General features: G+C 44.1%; 1 protein-coding gene across 2 annotated transcripts in view; it reads left to right on the forward strand.

Annotated features, from left to right (window-relative positions):
- The window catches only part of PPP1R12C (protein phosphatase 1 regulatory subunit 12C), a 123,107-nt gene that overhangs the window by 64,013 nt on the left and 35,096 nt on the right, over positions 1-23,998 (forward strand). For both annotated transcript variants that reach the window (XM_063436593.1, XM_063436594.1), the window contains exons 4-9: positions 4,499-4,658; positions 4,740-4,884; positions 6,760-6,834; positions 7,255-7,343; positions 16,315-16,454; positions 18,126-18,220. In XM_063436593.1, coding sequence (XP_063292663.1) covers positions 4,499-4,658; positions 4,740-4,884; positions 6,760-6,834; positions 7,255-7,343; positions 16,315-16,454; positions 18,126-18,220 — 704 coding nt within the window. The remainder of the gene's footprint in view (positions 1-4,498; positions 4,659-4,739; positions 4,885-6,759; positions 6,835-7,254; positions 7,344-16,314; positions 16,455-18,125; positions 18,221-23,998) is intronic.

The following is a 23,998-nucleotide window of genomic DNA, read 5'->3' on the forward strand; positions in this document are numbered from 1 at the left end:
GTGGATTCATAGAAGTAACATGTGGTTGCCTGCGCAGAGGCATAGACATCAAAATAAACAGGCAGTTAAGTAAATGTAGTTGTAATGTACCTTAACTTTGCGAGAGTTAAGATGCCATACGCATTCAATCGGCATATGTACGCATTGTGCTGGCTGTAAATTCCTCCTAGTCATGCCTAGTCGTTTGAGGCACTTATTGCATAGATTATTAAAGGTATCCTATGGTTGCCTGCACAGAGGCCAATAATTCTCAGCAATCATACCATGTTGTAGGTTAGACGTGTATTAACTTTGCGAAAGTGGCTAAGGTTCAGACCAAGCGTGAGAAGGCAGTATACTAGCACTGTATATCAACCATTATAACTATACATAGGCCATTAGTATCATTTATCTGGTTAATTACTCAGGCAACAACTAGAAGATGCATGCACGCAGAATCCAGTAATCATTTGGTAAGGAGTATAAACATAGTATTAAGTCCTAGCTGCCTGGTCTGGGTCTTATCAATCTATTTTGCGTATTTATAATCAAATCAAATATATTAACTAGTGCGTTACGCTAGCTGTTAGTGTGTAAGCTATTAATAGTAGACTTTAGCTCCTGTCGAGTCATTTTAGCCTTTCTAAGCAAAACAATTCGTGCAATTTCTGCTGGTAACTAGGCATTTATTTTCCGTATCAGCATGCGTATCTTAAGGCTGCGTCTAGTATGTAAGCCATATAGGCCTATAATATGCTTGGGCTCTTTCCTAGTGTGCGCGGTTCGCTGTAAGAGCGTGGCGTTGTGTAATCTGGGCGTTTAAGAAGATCCTTAGGTTAGCTGTCGTGACTGCAGTAATATTGACGTGTAGCTACATGTATAGCGTGCGTCTTCCTAATGGAAAGTGTTGGCATGTTAACCTACATCATTTTTCACATCCATCTGGCTATCAAGTCAACAAAAATCAACGGCATTAAGCGGGGGCCCTAGGGGGCTCCGAAATGTAAATAGCATGGTCATTATTTGAACTAAGCTTAAATAACAATAAAAAGGAAACAATGGCATAAGTAGCCCTAGCAAATCTGATTCGAGCTTCAGAGTAACAAAAACGATTATCCAGGGCCTTATCAACATCCTGTGATTCATTGTATGAGTTCCAGTGGCATTATCAGGAGCTTGACCGTTCCATCCAAGCTTTGTGTGCAGGTGGAAGTGTTGCAAAGTCTGGCTAGCTGTGTGGGAGCAGTGCCTGGTATGGCCCTTGTGAGCATGTGGCGTGTCCGGGTCGCCCACACAGGTCAGGACGCAACCAGCGCCCCTCCATCTCTCCGGGCGCCCGGTCCTGGCCGGCCCCCCAGGCCGCCCCCCGTACGCACCGCGGCCCGGTGGGCACTCGGGGGCATCCTGAGCGTTTGCGGCCCCTCCACCCAAAGAGTCCACACGCCCAGTGTCCCCTGCACCTCCCCGTACCTCCAGTACCCCGGCAGGTTCAAGGTCCGCTCTGTGTGCCTCTCCCATCGCGTACCCCACAGCCCTGTCGGGCTCACAGCGGTGGGGACAAGTTCCTCCGGGTGCCCACCTCATCCGGAGGTCGAGCGGCCTTGGCGTCGGCTCCCAGGCCGTCCGGACAGACCATCCGCAGCTCCGATCACCGCGGGTCAAAGGATGGGCGCAGGGCGTCCCCCCACGCATGGGCTAGCAGTTTCCTGCGTCTGTCTGCTGGCGGGTCCCATTTAAACAGCCCTGCCATTGCTGGGAAGCAGCACAGGCTCCAGTCGGGAGCTCCCTTCTCGGTGTCTGCGGTCCCCATGTGGCCGGGATTACCCCCGCCGGCCGGGGGGGGGAGGACGGGGCCGTGCCCCGAGCCGGCGTTTCCCTCCAGAACAGCAGATGTTTCAGGCATGTGTGTCTGGCAGTGTAGTCATCCGTTTTAGGATCTTACTTGTGCAATGTCGTTGCTTATGTAGGCTGGGTATGTCGGATTCAGCGCTACCTGTGCGTTAAGGTCATATTTGGTATTGAACCGGAGCTGAGCTGATTCTTCGTTTAGTTGTGCACTGATATCCGGCTTTGAGGCAATGCATATGCGGGTTTAGTGCCGTTTATTGCGTCTCAGGCCCGGAGCTCTGATGGCCCGCTTCCATGCGGCTCGGCGGCCCGGCCCGCCCCCCCGGCTGAATCATTTTGTAGCAACCTTTTTGAAAGTACAAGTGCTTCTATAACTGTAGGATCAGGGATGTGGAATCTATAACCCTGATGCCCGGGTCATGCAGTTCCAGGCGCCAGGCAGAAGGGGACCGGGTATCTTAGGGGCAGGCAGGGGTACCGGGACGCTGTAACCGGGCCTGGCTGCAACTCACAGGGTGGTGCGAGGAGCGGCAGCATCCAACCACTCCTCGCAATGCTCAGGGCGTTGTATTTCTGCGGCCAACACTGTGTACATAGCAGAGTAAGTGTGGGACAGGCTGCTGCTGGTAATCTGTGCTGTAAATGTCAGATAATGTGTTTGTGTGTGCACGGGTCAGTGCGCAGTGTGTTGTCATATGGATCAACGTGCAGTGCATTTGCTTATGGATCAATGTGTGTGTCAGTGTACAGTGTGTTTGTGCATGGATCTGTGTGTGTTTATGGATCAGTGTTTGCATATGGGTCTGTCTGTTGATTGTTCAGTTTGTTTGCGTATGGTTCTGTGTTTATGGATCAGTGTGTGTGTCAGTGTGCAGTGTATTTGTGCATTGGTCTGTGTGTGTTTACGTATGGTTCTGTGTGTGTGTTTGTGCATGTGTCTTTGTTAGTGAATGGCATTATGTTTGTGTATGAGTCAGTGTTTGAATGTATCAGTGTATTCCAACCACACAGACATCGCGCACACTTAAAATACAGCCAGGACACATCGCGCACACATAAAATACAGCCAGGGGACACCGCGCACACGTCACATACAGCCAGGGGACACCGCGCACACGTCACATACAGCCAGGGGACACCGCGCACACGTCATACAGCCAGGGGACACCGCGCACGGCATACAGCCAGCATATACCACACTTGTACCAAGCACAGTCAGTACTCTCTGCTTGGACATCATACACAGCCAACATACACTACACATTTATGACACACAACAAGCACACACTGCACACTCTATAAAAACGGCTAAACTATAGGAGAGCAGAGGGCAAAACAAGACTCCAAATTGAATCCAAATTGCAAAACTGAGCTACTTTAATACCTTGGACAAGTAGATTTAAAAAAATAAAATAATAAAATAAAATAAAAAAATCCACATCCCTGAGGTTAGAAAAACATCTTACACAATTCTTGGTAGGTCAAACTGTGGACCTTATATGTGTAAAGATCTCCAACATATTACACAGAAAAAGCAGGTTCACTTATGCTTACTGGAACTTTTGATCATAGACTGTGTGGAAAAAAAATTAAAATATTTTTCAAAGAATGTCCTTCCTTGTTATGCTGCACATGAAAATGGGGTGAGGTTGTGTGGAGATTTATGTATTCCAAGCAAAGGGACTTTTTTTTTTGTGTTCCAATTAAACGGTTGAATTTTACAACCTTTTATGTTTTTGCACATTTTCTTGACGTTAAAAGTCTAATCCATAAAGAGAAGAACCCTAAAGCAATTTAGCTTACTGAAATGCTTTGAATGAAGAGTGTGTTGTCTTTTTATTATTTTTTTTAATCTTGAAATAGGCAGTTATAAAATAACCTTGTTACACCTCCCTGCCAATTTTATTACTTCCTGGTTGTTTAGCTCAGTATAGCCATATTCGATTACCTGCTTTTAAATGAATTCTCATTGAGCTGCATTGGAAAGTCTCTGATTTGACAGCTACAGAAAGTTTGGGCTGGGGAAGAAGGGGAGGGTAAAAGGTTCACACTGGAGATCTTCAGCTTTTGCAAGCTGTGTACAGATTCACTCCCAGTGGAGGAAATGCATAGTTAAATGCCTGCATGATTTCATTGGAGGCATATCTGCTAAACATTGTTTTATGTATTTGAAAAGATCTCTTCATGCTTCAGAGACCACATCAGCACTATCCTTGCACCCTCACTTGGCATCCAAACTCACACGGTTGTTACTAGTGTTGCATATCACTTATACGTGGTGCTGAATCACGATGCCACATGGAAGAACAAGGGGGGAAGGGGGAGAAACCCTGACATTATTACGGTCACCCATAAACCTGCACATATTACTTGCCAGATTGCTTTGTGAATTTGGAGTGTGATAGTGTATGGCTAGTTTTATTATGAGTATATGTGTAATTGTGTTGGGTATGTGTAAGAGAATGGCTAAAATAAAGGTGGGTGTCCTGCTTTTTAACCCTTTCCATTGTGTAAAGACCTGCCTTAATGAAAGACCTTGCATTTACCAGTGAGAAACAATGTTTGATGTCTAAAACTCTGAATCCTACTTTTCCTCACTGCCATGGAACCAGTAGCACCTGGTTATTGGTATACTTTCAAATGACTGAAGAGATATGCCTGTATTTTCCAGGTATTGACATTGAAGCTGCCAAAAGGGAAGAGGAGCAAGTAATGCTGCAAGATGCACGTCAGTGGTTGAATGCAAGTAAAATTGAAGACATTAGGCATGCGAAGACTGGTGCAAGTGCACTACATGTTGCTGCCGCTAAAGGCTACATTGAAGTCATGAGGTAATGTACTTCTTACAAATAGTTTCAGTTTTGCATTGTGTGCAGCATTTTATTAAGTGCTTGTCTCCATTATGTTCCCAGGCTCTTGCTCCAGGCTGGCTTTGATCCAAATGTCCGTGATAAAGATGGATGGACTCCCCTTCATGCTGCAGCTCACTGGGGTGTGGAAGAGGCGTGCAGATTGCTTGTGGAACATTTCTGTGACATGAATGCAACCAATCATGTGGTACTACATTATTTTAAGAGTTACATTAGTCTTCCTGTTTGGTCACTGAGGACATCTTGCTCTTCAGCTAGGTGTATGGTGTAGTTGACATTAAACTAACTGGATGAAATAACCAGATAACTCCGACACCACATCAGTCATATTCAAAGGGACTCTGCACTGATACCTTCATGCAATACAAAGTTGGGAAGTGCAAATTAGAATCACATGGCATTGCAAGTCATTTTACGAAGATTAGAACACTGCTACAAAGAGCACAGGTGTTTAGTAGAGTTAAAAACATTCAGTGCTCAACCAAGAATATGCTGTGTTCATGAACTAATTATGTGCCTATAGAAAGAAGAAGAACTTGGTCTAACTATACACAAAGTGGGAGATCTCACAACATAAGAGGCTAGATACACACACTGGTATTGATTAATTTACGATTTATTGGCTGATAATTATTCAGTCTTAACAGTCTATAGCTGATGTTTTGACTATAGGTTTTGTATTATGCAGGGCATCATTCTTTTCTGACTCGAGAAGTTGGATAAATAATAACCTATTGTTTCCCCACTGCAAAAATACCCCACGCCCCTAGTCACCCCCTCACCCTAAAAATAGTGAGGGGGGAACAACTAAACAAAATATATGTAAATTAAAAAAAAAAACTTGCCATTTGATGTCTTCTTTTTTCTAAAACCTTATTTTTTCAGTCCCCAAAAAAGGCAGAATTAAAATCCATTAAGCCTGTCGAGCTTATAAAATAAAAAATGACAGTGCCAAAAAAAAAAAAAAAAACACGCCCCCCCAAAAAATCCTGACGCTTAAAAATAATTCATCTTCGCGCAGACTGAGCTTCGCAGGGCAGGGAAAGGCTTCTAAAGCCTTCCCACACCCTGCAATTTGAGCCAACCAAGAAGAGTGCTCTGATAGGAATATAGTGAGCTACCTTAGTATTCGTAAAGTTGGCTGAAAGACCAATCCTGGTCTTACAGCTTTTTGGTAGATGGCTCCCTAATTTTATTACATGACAGGAGGCTTCCTATTTTGCATGACTTTCTTTACTCATGCCTCCAGCAGCACAAGTCAATCATTAAATTTTTTAACCAATCATAACAAACCACATAACCATATATAAAGCCTTGCTTGTCACATGACTTCCTCTTTCTTTGCTGCTTCCAGCCAAGGCACAGGTCAGAGTATTATGCTCTCAACTGGTTTTTATTCAACAGTGCAATTGAATTTGTATTTGTCCCTTTAAGTGATTTTGTCAGCACGGATTGGAATTTCATTCATATGAATAAAATGTCGAACCGACCTAAAAGTACCAAATGTCGTCCTAACATGAATGAACAATCTGTTCTCATTCTGTAAGGACGAAATTCGGTAGTTTCGCCGGTGCTCTGTCTAAATGAAAACTGAAAGCAGGTATCGTGAGATCACGGAGGACATGGTGTGTATTGTGGGAAAATTTCTCTGACCCACAGAAAGGTCAGAGCTGGTCAAGTGTAGGGAATATACATAAAACAAAGTAGGGACTACGGTGTCTTATGTTTTAAAGAAAACTAGATTAGATAGGAAGAAACGGATAACAGATCCCGAGAAGAGCAAGTGATTGGAGAAAGGTAAGTTCGGCATGACCGTGCTGCTTTAAGTAACCAGTTTGGAAAACTATTTTGCCTAAAACATGAAATACTCGTATTCAGTCCTCGACAATTGCTGCTTTTGTGAATAATCATGTGTATAAAAATAAGAACTCTTGTCAAGTCCTAATGCTGAGTGCTTACTGTTCTACAGCAGCTGTTTGTTGTTTTGTAACACTCTGTTGTGAGTTCTCATTTTAAAATGTTTAGAGGTAGTGATTTTCTAATTAGTTTTTTCCCCATTCAGGGTCAGAGGGCTTATGATGTTGCTGATGAAGATGTAGTTAGTCTTCTAGAAGAGCTTCAGAAAAAGCAGGAAGATGTAAGTATTGTACTGAATAAAGTTTTGTTTTTATTTCCTCCCCCGCATTTCACGTATTTGTGTCTTAAATGCATTGTTTGTTGATTAGAAAGATTTGTGGTATACCTGTGCTCTAGCATTTTACTGCAAGCAATGATACCAAGATGCATACATAAACTTGCATTCATCTCATTTTTGATGCACGTAGAATAGAATGTTTATTTGCCATTATATAAAAAGATATAGATTGATGTCATTAAAAAAAAAAAAGTGGGATTGTCAACGTGTTTGCAGACCTGTTTTTATCATCTCACATATTATTCTCTATTTACATGCATGTGATGTGTAAGTGTTCATTGTAGGCTGTTATGTGGGTTACATCCTGTTCTTGTAATGTCTAAAATGTTTACATCTTTGCATCCATTTCTCGTCTACTCATAGTTACGAAGTGAAAAAGAGGCAAATTTAAAGCGAGCGGTGATCGACACTGGATTGGAACAGCAGCCATTGTACACCAATAAACACAGAAGGTGAGTGTTCGCAGAATGTTCTATAAGTCTTTCCATTGGAAAAGCCTGCCTACCACAATCAGTCTTCCCCAGTCTTCAACTTTCAAGAAGTGCCTTAAAACCCATCTCTTCAGGAAAGCTTATGGCATGTGACATAATTTAATAAACAAGCAGATTATTTGAAACCAAGTATTCTATTAGCCTGGTCTGTGTGATGCTGATCATGTTTTACATCCTTCAAATTTGTTGGCAGTTGTGGAGTTCAGAATCAAAGTAGCTGCTACACCTTTAATTCCAGGTCTTCCCCACTTGCTATAGCCGGGAGACTAACTGATCATTAGTCTAACCCATGGCTGACTTGCATGCCATATGCAGCTGGTTTAAATACTACATGCCAAGAGCACAGTGTTGTTCATTAAAATGAACTGTTCGTAATTCAAAGTGAATTTCAAACTTTGAGGCCAATATAGCCACACTGAAAACATTTGGTTTTAGGAAACTCTCAATTACCCATAACCAAATAAAAAACGTATGTGCAATTTATATGCACTTTTATTATAGCATAAGCAAGTTTATCCACGACAGATACAATTTTAATACTTGGCACAGGATTTGTATTGATGTCATGCTTCCGCGAATGGCATTACCTTCTATATAATAAAATCACAAATTTCACATTAATTTTTAACTTAGAACAAAATCATTCATTTCAGTAAAAAAAATTTTTTTCAATTTGACAATTTTTATTTTCATGCATAAAAGATAAGAAGGGGGGGGGGGGTTACAGAAATACAAAAATGGGGGGTTGCAGGCAAAGACATAACGCATGTGGCAGTTTATCACAGGCTTAACATAGTTTTGCACATTTTTGCACCATATTGCATAGTTTTACATGGTGTTACAGAGGTTTGCGCAGTGGTGCATAGTTTTACATAGTACTGCGCATTTTGCGTAAGTTTGCATAGTTTTGCGCAGTGTTGCCTAGGGCCCTTTCGGTCAGCTCATGCGCCAGTGAGAAGGTGACACTGCATAACCCGATGAAGGCGTCAGGCGTGTCATCTGTCTCCTGCCGCTAGCGCGGTTCAGTTTGTCTTGGTTCGGAATGGGGTCCATGGGTGGTAAATGCATATTGAAGGGGGTAGGGAGGTAAGGGTGGAAAGGTGGAAAGGTGGAGGGGAAGGGGGGATGGGGTTGAGGGGGTTGCTCCGGTTTATATATGTGGGACCAATGTCAGTGGAGTCCTTCAGATTCGCACCTCGGGTTCATCCCCATGGTGCCTGTTTCCGTCTCAGGTTTCCCAACTATCGTCCCTGTATCTACGTCTCTATATGAGTGTGTGTTCTCACATTTGTCTTGTTAGTCTGCGGCTCTCTTGGCCCAGGTTTCCCAAACCTCCCGTTTCCAGGACTGGCGTTTTGTTATGGGGGCAGTGTGCATTTCGTAACTTCCCACTGTTGAGATATACCTAGTCAATTCTTGCATAGTTGCTGTAAATGTGGACTGCCAATTCCTGGCTATGTGTGTCAGGGCAGCAATTTGGATGTGGTATATCAGATACCTATCTGCTGGGGAGTATTGGTCTTCGTACATGAACAGTAGGAGGAGGCTGGGGAGTTGAGGACTGCAATGTTCGTATGTGAGTGGATGAGGGAAAGAACCTCTTTACAGTAGCTCTGTATAATGTCACAGCCCCACCAGATGTGTAGGAATGTGCCTGTGTCTCTGTGGCAGCGCCAGCAGGTGTTTGGTTGTGACAGCATTATCTTGGCCAGGCATGTAGGTACCATGTACCACCTATAGGCAATTTTGCGCATGAGTTCCATGTGAGCTGCGCAGGCTGACCTGCCTTTATAACTATTCATGGCTTTGAGCCAGGTGTTCTCGGGGATTCGGCAGCCTATGTCAGCCTCCCAGGCTCTGGCCCAAGGGAGCTTACAGAGTTCTGTGTAAGTGGTCGATATGGGCCCCTTGGCAGGTGTCCCTGCAATCAAGCGTTTCTCAAAGTGTGTAAGAAGGCATGTTTGGGGGTCTGTCACCGGGATCTTCACATGCGTGAGCCACCAGGATCTCAGTTGTCTATAGGAGAAGTGTGCTATATGTGGGATAGTGTATCTAGTACTAAGGTCTGAAAATGGTAGCAGCGTTCCTTTGTCTTGCAGGTCGTGTAAGTAACTCCACATCTGTTCCATATCCTGAAATTAAACCCGGGGATCAACTCCGCCAGGGTCATGGCCAGTGAGACAGGACCACAACCGCACATACTCGCGCGTCAGGCGCCCCATATTTTCAGGGTAGCTGTTGTGGCCGGGAGCGCTTGCGCCAGGTCTGGCCTTTGGGAGGGGGTTGGCCACATCAGGGTAGATATGTGGAGCCGTTGTGTCCAGCAGCTCTCGATGGAGCTGAGTGATGGTGGGCTGCCTCTAGGCTTGTTAGGATTGACGCTTTATAGTACCCATTAGGGTTTGGTAGGCCCATTCCACCTGCATGTGTGGTCCTATAGAGGGTTTTTGTGCCTATTCTGGGCTTTTTGCCATTCCATATACATTTATTAATTTGCGTTAGCAATGCCTGGAAGTAACGTGTGGGTGCTATCAATGGGACTGTCCTAAATAGGTATTGCAGCTTAGGCAGTATTACCATTTTCACAGCAGCTATGCGTCCTAACCAGGAGATGTATTTATTTCTCCATTGTTGGAGGTTTTCTACTATTTCTTTGCTCAGCTTGACATAGTTAAGATCGTAAAGTTTTGGTAGATGGTGGGGAAGTCGAACACCCAAGAAGGTGAGGTAGTCCGTCCTCCAGTCATATGCAAATTCCTTTTCAAGGTCTGACCTGTAGGCGCCCTCCATCCTCACCCCCATGGCCTGTGTTTTTGTGAGGTTAAGCTTATAATACGAACACCTGCTGTAGGCATGAAGTATATTGTGAAATGCTGGTAGGGACGTCTTTGGATCTGTGATGGTTAGGAGTATGTCATCAGCGAATAGATTTAATTTCATTTCCCTGCCATCTATATGTACCCCATGTATACGATTGTCGTCCCTGATCAGAGCCGCCAGCGGCTCCAATGCCAGGATATACAATATGGGTGATAGTGAGCACCCCTGCCTGGTCCCCTTAGTTATGCAAAAGGGGGTTGACCTAAAGCCCGCATTGAATACTCTCGCCGTGGGTTTGTTATAGAGTGCTTTAACCACCTCCATGAATTAGGGGGGGGGGAAGAGTTGAATTTTTCGAGGACCGCCTGGAGGAATGACCAATGCAAGCGGTCGAAAGCCTTTTCGGCGTCTAATGAGGAGTATGCTATTGGTGGACGATCGGTTCATGCCTTGTAAGAGGGCCATCGCTTTGCGTGTCCCGTCTGCTCCCTGTCTTCCCCTGATGAAACCTACTTGGTCAGAGTGAATCAAGGCAGGGAGAATGCCTTTCAACCTGTTCGCATAAATTTTTTCCATAATTTTAATGTCAGTATTCAACATTGATATGGGTCGGAAGTTAGCGCATTTCGTGGGAGGCTTGCCAGGTTTGGGTAGTGTAGCTACATTGGCCTCCAGCAGTTCCTGCGGAAGCTCACTCTCCGCGGTTGCAGTTGCAAATAATTTTGCCAGCTGGGGGGAGAGGATGGAGGCAAATTTTTTATAGTACAGGTTGGGGAAGCAGTCAGGGCCTGGGGATTTGTGAGGAGGCAAGGCCACCATCACCTGTTCTATCTCCTGTGGCGTGACCGTATCTGTCAATAGGTGTATTTGGTCGTCTGTCAGGCTGGGGAGAGTTACCTGGTCTAGGAATTGGGAGATTTCTGTAGGTGAGGGCTGGTGCGTCGCTGCATGTTATATAGTTTGCTATAAAATTTCGCGAAGACATTGCAAATATCTTGGGGTTTGATAACTTTTTTACCGTCTTCAGTCAGTATGTATCCTATTTTTGACTGAGCGTTAGCTGTGCGCAGTCTATTGGCGAGTAAAGCGCTCGCTTTGTCGCCCATGACGTACTGTTTTGCTTTTTAGCGTGTGTAGGGTGCGCGCTATGTAGATATCATTGAGCTCCTTCTGGGTTTGTTCAATTTGGAGACCTCTATTAGCAGTCGGGTGTAGGAATTGTTGTGCGGTAAGGTCCCGCAGGGTGCGGAGGAGGGAAAGGGTTTTTGTTTGGGTCTGTTTCTTGATATAGGAAGCTCTGTGTATGAAGATCCCCCACATGACGGCTTTATGTGCCGTCCATGTGGAGGAGGTGTGTGTTTCAGGGATATCGTTAGTGGTGAAATATTGTGAGAGTTCCCCTTCTGCTTCTTGTCTAAAGGAGTCGTCTGATAGTAGCCTTGTGTTAAGTTTCCATGGATTGCAGCCACGGAAGCAGAAGTTGTCATGTAGGGACATGGTGACCGGGGCAGTGGTCAGACCAAACTATGTCTCCCATGTCACACCTCTGGACTAGATTGAGGGAGGAGCTCTGGACCAGTATCACATCGATCCTGGAGTAGGATTTGTGGGCTTTGGAATAGTACAAGTAGCTTCTGTCCGAGGGGTGTAGCGTGCGCCAGCTGTCATAAAAGTTGAATTGCAGTAGCAATTTCGTCAGGGACTTGCAGTGGGGTGTTGGCGACCTCTGTCGTGTGGAGTGGGTCTGTGTGGATGAGTCTAGTCTGGGGTCAAGGACGTGGTTGATGTCCCCACATATTATAGTCAGCCCTTTCTGTATCATGGTCACCTTAGTCAATACTTTATGCAAAAAGTTACGTTGGTGCTCATTCGGAGCGTACACATTAACCAAAGTATACAACACATTATTCAACATACAGATTAAAATGAGGTATCTGCCCTGTGTATCAGGTATTTCCTGTAGTAGTTCAAAGGCCACTGACTTATGAATGTATATGGATACTCCCCTTGATTTAGTGGCATATGTAGCGTGATATTGGTTGGGGAAGTATTTTACCCCGAATGTGGGTATACAGGCACTAGGGAAATGTGTCTCCTGGAGACATAAGATGTCTGCGGTATGCTTCTTGGCTTCGTTCATAAGCATATGCCGTTTGTGGGGCATGTTAAGCCCGCGCACATTCTGAGAGTATATCTTCAGGGTGGTCTATGGGGTTGGAGCTTATTCTGCCCGGGTGGCACAGTATGTTGGGTCCATGTGTGATCGCCCTTATGCGCCAATATAAAGACTAGGACTAGGGCCCTGGGGGCTCCGGGGTGAGCCATCTGTATGGACTTTAAATGAGCATAGTGTGGAATTACGGAGCATGAGGTGGGGAGGGGAGACAAAAACCAGGGTAGCAAAATTAACAAAAGTATATACAGTTCAGACCTTGGTGGGTACAAGGTACAGGCAAGCTGTACGTGTGAGGGGGGGGGAGGGGGGGGTGGAGGCAAAGATGTTGTTAGGTAGAAGGCCTGAGCCGGCATAAGGTTGGCAATGCGGCGACGTTATAGGTGGGTGTTGTATTGTATACAGTGTTACAGCAACAGCAGTAGTGGCTAAGGGAACCATAATAACTGCCGCATTGCCTTGCTAATGTGTGGCACACAGTAAGTAACAGAATATAACTACATAATAGGCCTATGGCAGAAAACTGAATGCACTATGTGGGGTGTGAACCTCACTCAATGTGCATATTTGTAGCGGTGTTCTATACTTGCGGGCTGAACTCAAGCTTGGGACCAGTCCCTTTCAAGGCGTTTGGGTGACTGTGTATCTGCCGTGTTTTCAGCTGGGCTCAGATTCCATCTTTGTAGCAGTCGTAGGCCTTCTTCTACCGACAGGATCACAGTGGTGGCACCGTTGCGTGTGATGAGCAGGCGGATGGGAAATCCCCAGCGGTAGGGTATGCGATGCTCCCTGAGGACCTCGGTGACTTTCTGGAACGCTTTTCTGTGGCGCAAAGTGGCTGCCGAGATGTCTGCAAAAACTCGCACTTTAGAACATTCTGGCGGCAGGTCTTTAGCTGTACGGCTGCTGCGGAGGTTCAGCTCCTTCACATGGAAGTAGTGAGCTTTGAGTAGAGTGTCTCTTGGTAGGGCGGCAGCAATGTGTTTGGGCTTCGGGACCCGATGAAGGCGGTCCAGCAGCAGCATATCGGTCGGGATTTCCGGCAATAGGGCATTGAGGAAGCCATGTACGAAGGCAGGTAAGTCAGCTTCCAGTCAACACCTCTTCCGGGATGCCGCGGAGCCTCAAATTGCTTTGGCGCGACCTATCTTCTAGGTCCATGAGCTTCACCTCATATTTGGCAAGTTGGGATTCGAGTGCTTGAATCCTGTCGATGGCTTGGTTGTGGGCATCCACAATGTTGTCCACCTTAGTCTCCATATGCCCCGTTCGTGACTCCAGGTCTTGCAGGTCTCGCTTGATTTCTGCCACACTTTCTTAACTTTCTGGATTGTTTGTCCAGGGCAGCTTGTAATAGTGAAGCTGTGAGCCCCATTTCGGCCTGTGCGTCGAATTCTGAGCGGGGGCTGCTCCCGCCGGAGCATCCGGCGCCATCTTGGAGGCCCGGCTCAGTGTGCTGCGAAGCCGGCGGCTTTTTTGGGGCGAAAAAGTTCATCTTGTCGCCCTTGTCAGTATGTCTCCTTGTCTTGGAGTGCGGCATGATGGCTTGTGCGGCTATCAGACCCAGTTGTGTGCCGGATTGGATCAGATTGCCTGGCTCGTGTTGCGGAGCTCAGAGCTCAAGCGGCCATCTTACTCCGCGGTCAGGATACGCCCCCTCATTTCAGTAAATTTAACCATATTTTATTATGTACTCAGAAGAACTATATATAATTTTAGAATATATATATATATAATACAGGGAACGTGGCCATCTAGGAGTTCCTTTCATTCAAGTTGAACTCTTTGAGTTGAGATTTCATTGAACTACCCTCCACTCCTCTATACTTTTAAAGCGGCTATATTAGTGCCTAATTCTCTGAAAGTGTCAAGTTCTGTTGTCAATATGCTTATCTGTCAGTACTACGTGTTGAATATTTTTTTTTAAGACTAGTGTGCATGCGTTATTCTATACCATACCATAGGTTGTTAATGTGACATTTGTTCACTATAGGCACCCAGACCACTTCAGCTCAATGAAGTGGTCTGGGTGCCAGGTCCCTCTAGTTTTAACCCTGCGACTGAAAACATAGCAGTTTCAGAGAAACTGCTATGTTAATCCAGCCTCTAGTGACTGTCTCGCTGACAACCACTAGAGGCCGCTTCCGCAATTCTCACTGTGAAAATCAGTGAGAAGACGCTGACGTCCATAGGAAAGCATCGAGTAATGCTTTCCTATGGGTGGTTTGAATGCGAGCACGGCTCTTGCTACACATGCGGCGCCGACGTCGGCAGGAGGAGGACAGTTCCCCAGCACTGAGGGAGCCTGGCGCTGGAGAAAGGTAAGTGGCTGAAGAGATATTAACCACTTCAGCCCAGGGGGAGTGGGGCCATGAGGGCGGGGGGAGCTAAGGACTACATAGTGCCAGGAAAAAGTTTGTTTTCCTGGCACTATAGTGCTCCTTTAATTATAATACAAAAAAAATAGATCCAGAAAATAGGTACTATAGATGCACACTATAGGTGAAAAGCTGCCACTCAATAGGCACACCCCAAATAGCCTATAAAGCAAAATAAGAAAGGAAAAAGGTGGGTACAAACCCACCTAATGAGGGCGCTGGTCACTACAGACAAGTGTATAGATGTAATGAAAATATCAAAAATGTATTTTGTACACTTCACAATAAATAAAAATAAATATAAAATTAATAGCAATATTTGCCAAAAAGAAATACAGAGCAGTGCAATTCTAAGACCAGGGAACAAAGCCCAACACCAACCACTCAGCTCACAAGTAAACAGATGTGACATACAGCCCCTGGTCGCGACTCCTAGGGCTAAAATATACTTGCGGCTCACAGTAGAGTACAATCGTGGTGGTGAGATAACGGTCTCTGGTCACCTTTTTCTTTCTCCTTTAATTATAGTTTTTAAGCATGTTTTGTACCATCCACATGCATTGTTTTGGTTTTGTCTTTTCAAGATAAAAAAAAAACTTGATCTACACCAATTTGTACATTCACTATTGAAAACATTATTTTTAAACGTTACCTGTCATGTCAAATACAACTCTATCTTAATTGAGAATCAAATTCCATCTATATATAGTGCAAGCAGAAGTGTTAGCAAATGTCTTGATTTCTCTAAAATCAGAAGTTGAAGAACAGACCTTAACCCCTACTCTCAGTTCAGTCTGTTCGAACCTGTGCCGATCAGCACAGATATAAGAAAGCTCTCTGCATGACTATTACCAGGTATTCATCTTAAAGGGAAACTCCAGTGCAAAACAATCTGTTTTCCTGGCACTGCAGGTCCCCTCTCTCTCCCACCTCCCAATCCCCGGTTGCTGAAGGGGTAAAAAACCCTTCAGTCACTTACCAGAGGCTGCTTCTTCTGCCGCCGCCGCCGCCGCTCCTCCTCTGCATTACGTCGGCCGGTGGGCGAGACTGATCCCACCCGCCAGCCGGGGATACATAATGCGCTGTGCATGCGCATTAGAGCTCCCCATAGGAAAGCATTGAGAATGCTTTTCAATGCTTTCCTATGGGGAATTGAGTGACGCTGGAGGTCCTCACACAGCGTGTGCTAGAGACACGGAACTGCCCTCTAGTGGCTAGCCTAGTAGACAGCCACTAGAGGTGGAGTTAACCCTGCAAGGTAATTATTGCAGTTTATAAAAAAAACTGCAATAATTACACTTGCAGGGTTAGGAGTAGTGGGAGTTGGCACCCAGACCACTCCAATGAGCAGAAGTGGTCTGGGTGCCTGGAGTGTCCCTTTAATGGTAGTGGGAGTTGGCACCCAGACCACTCCAATGGGCATAAGTGGTCTGGGTGCCTGGAGTGTCCCTTTAAGGATTTAAGACATTTAGGGGACTAGTGCATGATTCAAGGCATATATGGCATGCTCATCATGAAAGGTCAGGTGTCTTTTATCACCTTGTTCATATCTCCGATACAGAAGTTCCGTGTGTCGAATGAGCAGCAAAGAAAAAATTTCCGTGCAAGATCAGTCAAAGGAGAGGACAACATTAGGGACCATAACAGTTGGTGAAGAAGACAGTACATCTAGTTCAGAAGAAGAAACTGAAACCACAAATGGTAAGTGTGACTAGTAAATATTTAATCTTGGGTTATATTATTGATCGTAGATGGGACACATTTCATAATCTGGATTTACAGTGCCTAGTGAGCTATATACACTATGCTACACAGTACTACCAAACAATCTGGGCTTGCTATAGGTGTTATTGGAAAAAAGGGAATTGGAGGCCTAGTCAGAACTTGGATTTCTTATAGGGATACTATAGTGCTAGGTATACAAAGTTGTGTGCATGCGGAGCGAGCGTATTCGGACCTGTTGCAATGCCTTCTATGTGGATTCTTCTGACTATGGTTGTCCTCTTGTAGAACATGAGGGCGTCAGGCGACCAAAAGTCACCCAACAAGCAGGAAGTGCCTCTAGTGCCTGTCTTAGTCCTGCAATAATTAACATTGCAGGTCTAAGGGGCACTGGAACATTGCACCCAGACCACTTTAATGAGCTGAAGTGGTCTGGGTGCCCCTATAGTGTCCATTTAATAGTGGTGATGCTTTAAAGAAAAAAAAAATATATGCATAATACACATTAGGAAACCGTGCACAGAAATTTTGTTTTAAATCTTACAAGGCTGCTTAAAATTGCATATCTTATGAAATAAATATAAGCATTTAATCCCACCATATGGCCATACCTGGTTTAATTTAATCAATGATTTAAAAAAAAAAAAAACCATTAAAAATTATTTATATATATATTATAAAAAATATTTTGGGCTTCACAGGCCCATCATTATTAAAGGGACACTCCACTACTCCTACAAAAAACATTTAGTAGGCATACCCCATTGAAAACAGGCATGCATTGAACTATGCCATCTCATCTCTAAGGACTCTGTTATCCACTGGACAAATGAATGGCCATATCAGTTTAAAGGTAGATATGTACATTTAATCTATACAGTGTCCTGATAACCACTAGCAAATGTATAGGTTTAAAAAAAAAATTCTTCCCTTACTTGAATTCACTATAATTTCCACAAATCATCAATGCTTTACATGGCAGCCACTAGCAGCACTATTTCAGACTATTTTTCAGCCCCTTGCTGCCCTCTTAAATTAGAAGTGACAAGCTCAAGTCCATGGTGTGTTGAAGCTGCACACTGACGCTAGACAAGAGGTTGGCCTAATTCTGTCAGCAAAAGGAAAGATGTTGCTGTATCAAATCTACATATCTGGGGTTCCTCCTTCCCCCCCCCCAACCCTCCCCCCCCCCCCCCCCCCCCCGAATGGGGCTCCTCATTTGAGTATTCCAATTTTACCAGTTTGCATTTTTGGAGCATAATATTACATTTTAGTGAAATCTTGTATTCCCCATACACTAATAACTTGAAGATTGGTGGGTATGAGAATTGTTTTGTTTTTTTCTTCTGTGTCTTACCATTGTTCAACCTATAATAAGCTATTTGCTACATAACCATGCACTGCTGCCATCTATTGGTGAGTCACAGTTAATGCATCTCTTCACACCCTGTGTTTGTTTGAATACAAGTTTAGACTTGGCCATCTCCATATTTTATTCCTTTTCTGTTACCTATAAATAGTATCTGTCTTATAATCCGACCACATATTGGACTGCAACTCATGTTTTGGACTGCCTTTAAGCAGACGGTGTGGGAGAAAGTAAATGAAAGCTCAGTGCAGAATTTAATTTGTTGCTTATTTCCCCACCAGATGTTAAGAACACTGTAGTAGTAAATGAAAATGGACTGTTACCTCAACCACAAAACAGCACTGGGAGCACATCTCCATCGGATGAAAAGGCAAAGGTAAGAAAACATTAAATATATATATTTTTGTTTCCTGTAACCATTTACTGTCCAATTCATTGATCAGAAATTAATTCAATTATTACAGATGATTTCAATATATTTTAGGTTTACATAAATTAGCATTTTGTTCTTTTCTCCCCTCTCTCCGCCCTGCATTGGTACAAGAAAGCTTACATATACGACACATACTAGTGGTTGAGCTGAATATATAGATATATTTAGTGCCTAGCACTATAGTTACCGTATTTATCGGCGTATAACACGCACCTCATTTTAAGAAGGAAATTCCAGGAAATTTCCCCCCCTCATCCCATAGTGTCCCCCCCCTTTCCTTAGTGTTCCCCCCCCTTTCCATAGTATTCTCCACCCCCTCCCATAGTGTCCCCCCCCTCATCCCATAGTATTCTCACCCCCTCCCATAGTATTCTCACCCCCTCCCATAGTATTCTCACCCCCTCCCATAGTATTCTCACCCCCTCCCATAGTATTCTCACCCCCTCCCATAGTATTCTCACCCCCTCCCATAGTATTCTCACCCCCTCCCATAGTATTCTCACCCCCTCCCATAGTGTTCTCCCCCCCTCATCCCATAGTGTCCCCCCCCTTTCCATAGTATTCTCCCCGACCTCCCATAGTATTCTCCCCGACCTCCCATAGTATTCTCCCCGACCTCCCATAGTGCTCCCCCCTCATCCCATAGTGCTCCCCCCTCATCCCATAGTGCTCCCCCCCCTCCCATAGTATTCTCCACCCCCTCCCATAGTGTCCCCTAGTGCACTTTCCCTCCCCTTGTCCCATAATTACTTACCTGTCTTGAAGCGTGGGCCGGTGTTCAGCGCGCACCGCGGTACTGGAACTTCAATTTCAGGTTCCGGTTTCCAGCGGGACTGAAAGGAAGTGTGCACACTTCCTTTCAGTCCCGCCAGAAACCGGAACCTGAAATTGAAGTTCCAGTACCGCGGTGCGCGCTGAACACCGGCCCACGCTTCAAGACAGGTAAGTAAATATGGTATATCGGCGTATAACACACACCCATCATTTTTCCCCTATTTTCAGGGAGAAAAAGTGCGTGTTATACAACGACAATTTGAGGAAGAAAGTACAACTAATAGCAGCTGTTTAATTATCTGGAGTGTAGGTTCTTCCTCCCATTCCACCACCACACAAGGATCAGCTTTGCCTTTTATCCTTCTCAGGTTGCTGAACTATTAGGTTGTTTGGCTATTTATATTTGCTATTTATATTTATATTTGCAACTACTTTGGTTATACCTGAGAAAATGCAGTATCAAAAAGAAAGAGGAAACTGCACTCTTATTATGGTCTTCGTGCTGCCAGACCTGTGGGGACTCCAATAATAAAACAAAACTATGATCCAGGCACACAAGTGAACATGCAGTGGCACTAGACATTCTCTCTCTTTGGAGAGAGTTAAAAAAACAATTCCTCTTAAGCCCTTCTTAAATGTTTCGACTGTATGCTCTTCCCCAAATAGTTTCATCTAGGAACCTTTTTAAAATGAACCTAGAACAATGGATGGAAAAACTAGAGACACATTCGCTCACTTCAATGAAGCCATTAAACCAGTAATCATTGATCTCATCAAATAACACAATTAATGCGATGCCTAAAAATTGGTACCGATGTATATCAAAGGTCCTTTAGTGACATCACTGTGAAACAAGAGCTCATATATTTCACTTTGAATTATTAAACTAGTGTACCGTAGACGTGGCTCAAAAGGTTCTCTCACCATTGGTGAGTGAAACTTGTAGCCCTTTTCAGTATGCTATGGTTTCTAGTGGTGGGAAGCTTGGCTAGTAGCCAAGGATTTCATACTGTAAGCTATGCCTTTGATCTACATATGCTCCTAATTCTGTCATTATCTGAATTAAGAGAATTGTGCAGTTGTTTTTTTATGTATATCTGTTTGTGTTGTTGCATTTTTTTTGTTTTTTTTTGTTTTATTTTGTTTTATTAAACAAAACCATGTAATGTTAGTCTACTTGATATGAATGCTACTTGGGGAAAGGACATTTCCTCCATATATTATAAATTAAGATCTGTAATAGTTCTAAATAAGTCTAACCATTGTCACGTTCTAACCATTGTCACGTTCTCTTAAGGGGTATACCACTCGTTTAGCCATTGCTTTGGCATTTGCATTCATCAGACATTGACCAATTTGAATAGATTTTCAATGATAAGGTCTATACCATGTACATTTCTGAAGGAGTGTTAATTACCATTTAGAAGGTTGAACACTTAACTTAAAGCGGCACTGTCATGCCGAACTAACCTTTCCCCAATAGATTCCTCTTCTCTCCCTCTCTCCGTATGTACTTCATTTCCTGTCTGCTCTAGTTTTCTTTAAACATAAGACAAAGTAGGGACTACTTTGTTTATGGAGGTTTCCTACGCCTGACCAGCTTTGACCAGCAGAGGAGCAAAGTGTGCTTCTTTTCCTATGATCAAAGCAATTTTCCCACAATACTCACCTTTGATCCGTGATCTTGCGATGCTTCCTGTCAGTATTACCTAACGTTCTATCACTTAGACAGAACGCAGGCGAAACTACCTAATTTCGTCCTAACACAATGAGAACAGTTCATTCGTTCATGTTAGGACGCGTTTCGAGACTATGTTCGTATAGGAGTTTCATTCATATGAATGCAACTCCGATCCTATTCGAGCCGCGAGTAGGGGCATGTCTAGTAAAAAATGAGCAGCCTGTGGCCAAAAAGTGTCCCTTGCCCACGAGCCCCTACCCGTACTGCGCGAGTGGGGGCTATTACACTGAACACTGATCTATTGTCCTCCCCACCCCTGAGTGGCGGGTGGGGGCCCTAAATGAAATTTCGATACGAAGTACCGAAATGTGTCCTAACATGAACGAACCAACTGTTCTCATTCATTTAGGATGAAATTCGGTAGTTTCGCTGGCGTTCTGTCTAAGTGACAGAACGTTAGGTAATAGTGACAGGAAGCATCGCAAGATCACGGATCAAAGGTAAGCATTGTGGGAAAATTGCTTTGATTACCGGAAACAAAGCACACTTTGCTCCTCTGATGGTCAAAGCTGGACAGACGTTGGAAACCTCCATAAGACAAAGTAGTCCCTACTTTGTCTTGTGTTTTAAAGAAAACTAGAGCAGACAGAAATAAATGAAATACGTCCTGAGAGAGGGAGAGAAGAGGAGAATCGATTAGGGAAAGGTACGTTCGGCATTACAGTGCCGCTTTAAGAACCTCTACATTTTAATGGATTTTCTTTTAACATTCTATGCTGTTTCCAACTTTGCATCAGATGATATTGCTAGTTCTAGACCGATTTTCTTTTCTGTCTTTTTGTCTTTCCTTTTCTGTCTCTAATCACTTTTCATTATTCCTTCTCTTGCTGCCTTGTCCCTTCCATCTGAGGTGACTGGTCTTTGTTTTGTTTTTTTGTCTTTTTGCTTCCGCTTGAGTTTTTCTTTTTTTGTTTTTGGTTTTCAAATTCCACCTCCCTCTCCATCCATATATATATATATAATTTATTTTTGTTTTGTTTGCGTGATCACATATGGGTGTCTGCTTGTGGTTCTCCTTCCATCTCGCCAGCCCCTTCTTACCTTTGTCACTCCCATCTTGCCCCTTGCTGGACCACCAGGTCCCTCCATGTGGCGTCAGAGCTTACGCAAAACCGGCATCATTCTGGTGCCCCAGAGAGGCCAAAAAGCTGCGGTGAGCATCATTTGCCTTGTTTGTTGTGTATGCTTGTGTGTGTCCCATTTTGTTTTTTGTTTCTTGTATTACTTTCTCCCTTCCTTTTCTTCTTCTTCATTCCCTTTTTTTAAAGTTACAAAAATATCTGCCATTTCCCTTATTTCTGATTAGTGATAATCAGATGAGGAATGTATTTGCCTTCCCACCTGGTTATTAACCATTTCAGTGTTGGTGTTTCTTCTGTCACCTTGGTAGTTTTTCCCCATTTAACAGTTGAATTGATCAACCATCCTTGTGAAATGTGTATGTAAAGCATGCATTGCATCTTTCTGAGCAACGCATACTTGACAGCTACATATATATATATTTATCTTATAACATTCGCTGCATTGCTGTACAATTCATAATTGTGCTTGAAAATAATCGGTGCTCAAAACTTTAAAATGGCCCTTGCCATATTATATTTTTTTAGCCCAATAACCATATTTTTCAATATCTGGCGATTGTTTTTGTTTTTTCAAAATGTGTTTAGTTTTAGTTATTGCTAACCTAAAGTAGGGCTATTTTACGCTCTGGGTATTCTTTCTAAAGGTTGTCAAAATCAGTTAGAATGTTGGCATCCACTGCATGTTTAGCACAGTTAAGTCAAATGAGATGGTCAGTTAAAGCGGCACTGTCATGGACGAATCCCGTTTTTTTTTTTGTTTTTTTGTTTTTTTTTTACCCCCCTCCCAACTCCACTATGTCTAATTGTCCCTCTAGTCACCCCCAAATATTGCCTAATTTTTAATCTTTTTTTTTTTCTGCCCAGACCTAAATCCTGGGCGCCACCATCTTTGTGTGTGTAGATGAAGTCCCTGTGCGACACGTCATCTGCCCACACAAAGTAGCGCTGTGAAATTCCTGCGCATGCCCAGTTAAACACTTAAACATTCGAATGGGAATTTCATCTATTCATTAATTTGTCAGAAAGACGAATTGATTAATAGAAATGTCAGACGAATAAACAAACACCGAATATCGGTGTTTGTTTGTTCATTTAGTTTATTACAAGGAGGGAGCTACCGGCTCCTTGTAATATGTTAAAATAGAAGTGTCACGAACAGTGCTCCCCGCGACTTCCTAAGCCCCCCATGACCTCCCTCACTCTATGGGGGTCAATATGACCCCCATAATAGCATAAGGGAGATTAAAATCTCCCGAATGCCCCTACTCGCTATGCCATGAGTAAAAATAACCCCCCCCCTTCCAACAAACGGCCCCATGGTGGGGCATCTATTAACTAGCGGGGGCGAACAGTGTCCCCCCCGAGCCCCCTCCCGTGGCAGCGAGTGGGGGCTATTCAACTAAATGGGGGACATAAGGTCCCCCTTGGCCCCCACCTGCCGCTCAATAAAAATGAGGGGGGTCTATTCTCCTCCCTGGCCACAGCCCATGAGCAGCGGGTGGGGGGCCTAAATGAAAATGGGACACACACACACACCCCTATTAGGGGGCTGGGGGGGAAGGACAATAGGTCCCCCCTTCAGTTTAATAGCCCCCACTCGCGCGGCACGGGTGGGGGCTCGGGAGGGGGGATACTAAGATTTTTTTAATTTTTTTAAACAGTGAGCAACCACTGGCTGCTCACTGTTTAGTAGGCATGCACCTACTCGTGATATAGCGAGTAGGGGCAGAATTTACTAATACCAAGTAATCTTTACTTAGTATTAGTAAATTGGGCTGAAAGACCAATTTAGGTCTTTCCGCCTTTTGGTAGATAGCTCCCTGATACCGTGGGATTTAGGGAGTTATCTACTAAGCGGCTGCAAGATGCAGCCGCGGCACGAATAGGATCAGAGTTTCATTCATTTGAATGAAAATCCGATCTGAACAAAATACCAAATTGCGTCCTAACATGAATGGAGAAACTGTTCTCATTCTGTTAGGATGCAATTCAGTAGTTTCGCAGGCGTTCTGTCTAAGTGACAGGACATTTGGGAATACTGACAGGAAGCATCGCAAGATTATGGAGAATTGTGGGAAGAATTCTCTGGCCACAGGAAGCGGAGCACATTTTGCTCCACCGCTG

This window comes from Pelobates fuscus, chromosome 11 (genome assembly GCF_036172605.1).
Source record: "Pelobates fuscus isolate aPelFus1 chromosome 11, aPelFus1.pri, whole genome shotgun sequence".
NCBI classification, from domain to species: domain Eukaryota; kingdom Metazoa; phylum Chordata; class Amphibia; order Anura; family Pelobatidae; genus Pelobates; species Pelobates fuscus.